Below are 920 nucleotides of genomic sequence, written 5' to 3'. Positions count from 1 at the left end.
AAATTTCTTGTCAGTATGGCAACAGGTGATAAGATCATTTCTTACAACAGTAGTGCAGCACAAATGTTTTCTACTATTCTCTTGGGTGCATCTGAATTTTTTCTGATGGCTGCCATGTCCTATGACCGCTATGTGGCCATCTGCAAACCCCTGCACTACATGACCATCATGAGTGGCAGAGTCTGCAACTTGTTAGTATTTGCTTCGTGGTTGGCTGGTTTCCTAATAATTTTTCCATCGCTCCCTGTGGCTCTCCAGCTAGATTTCTGTGCAGCTAGCACTGTAGATCATTTCTTCTGTGATCTTTCTCCTATATTGCAGCTCTCTTGCTCAGACACAGATTTAATAGAACTAATGGCACTTCTCTCAGCCATTTTGACTCTCCTGGCTACACTGGCATTAGTGATTCTCTCCTACACAAACATCACCAGAACTATTCTCAGGATACCTTCTTCTCAACAGAGGAAGAAAGCCTTTTCAACATGTTCTTCTCACATGGTTGTCGAGTCAATTTCTTATGGCAGCTGCATCTTTGTATATGTAAAACCCTCTGCAAAGGAAAGAGTGTCTTTAAATAAAGGGATAGCTCTCCTCAGTACTTCTGTTGCCCCCATGTTGAATCCCTTCATTTATACTCTGAGAAACAAACAAGTGAAAGATGCTTTTAAGCACATGATCAAAAAGAATTTTTCTCAATGAAATGAACCATTTTAGTGATATTACTGAGGTTATGAGTAAAATAAAACTTGAGGGGTGGAGTGTGTCCCAGAGCTCTTCAATGTTTGTATTCAAATAATATTACCTATCATTTTACTTAATTTCCATTGTGGTTTGCCAAACCTTCAAAGTCTAATGCTCACTGCTATTTTGTTGTTGTTGTTGTTGTTGTTTATTGCGGTTTCATTGGTTTACAACATTGT

General features: G+C 39.0%; 1 protein-coding gene across 1 annotated transcript; it reads left to right on the top strand.

Moving 5' to 3' along the window:
- LOC101405675 (olfactory receptor 6C74-like) lies at positions 1 to 699 on the top strand. Its single transcript, XM_087441999.1, has one exon. It carries the CDS (start codon positions 16 to 18, stop codon positions 697 to 699), a length of 684 nt encoding a protein of 227 aa, XP_087298125.1. The 5' UTR covers positions 1 to 15.
- Positions 700 to 920: the final 221 nt, after the last annotated feature.

This window comes from Ceratotherium simum, chromosome 17 (assembly GCF_057802395.1).
Source record: "Ceratotherium simum simum isolate JZ-2026a chromosome 17, ASM5780239v1, whole genome shotgun sequence".
NCBI classification, from domain to species: domain Eukaryota; kingdom Metazoa; phylum Chordata; class Mammalia; order Perissodactyla; family Rhinocerotidae; genus Ceratotherium; species Ceratotherium simum.
The sequence above is the reverse complement of the archived record's forward strand: the minus strand, read 5'-3'. Positions and strand labels throughout refer to the sequence as shown.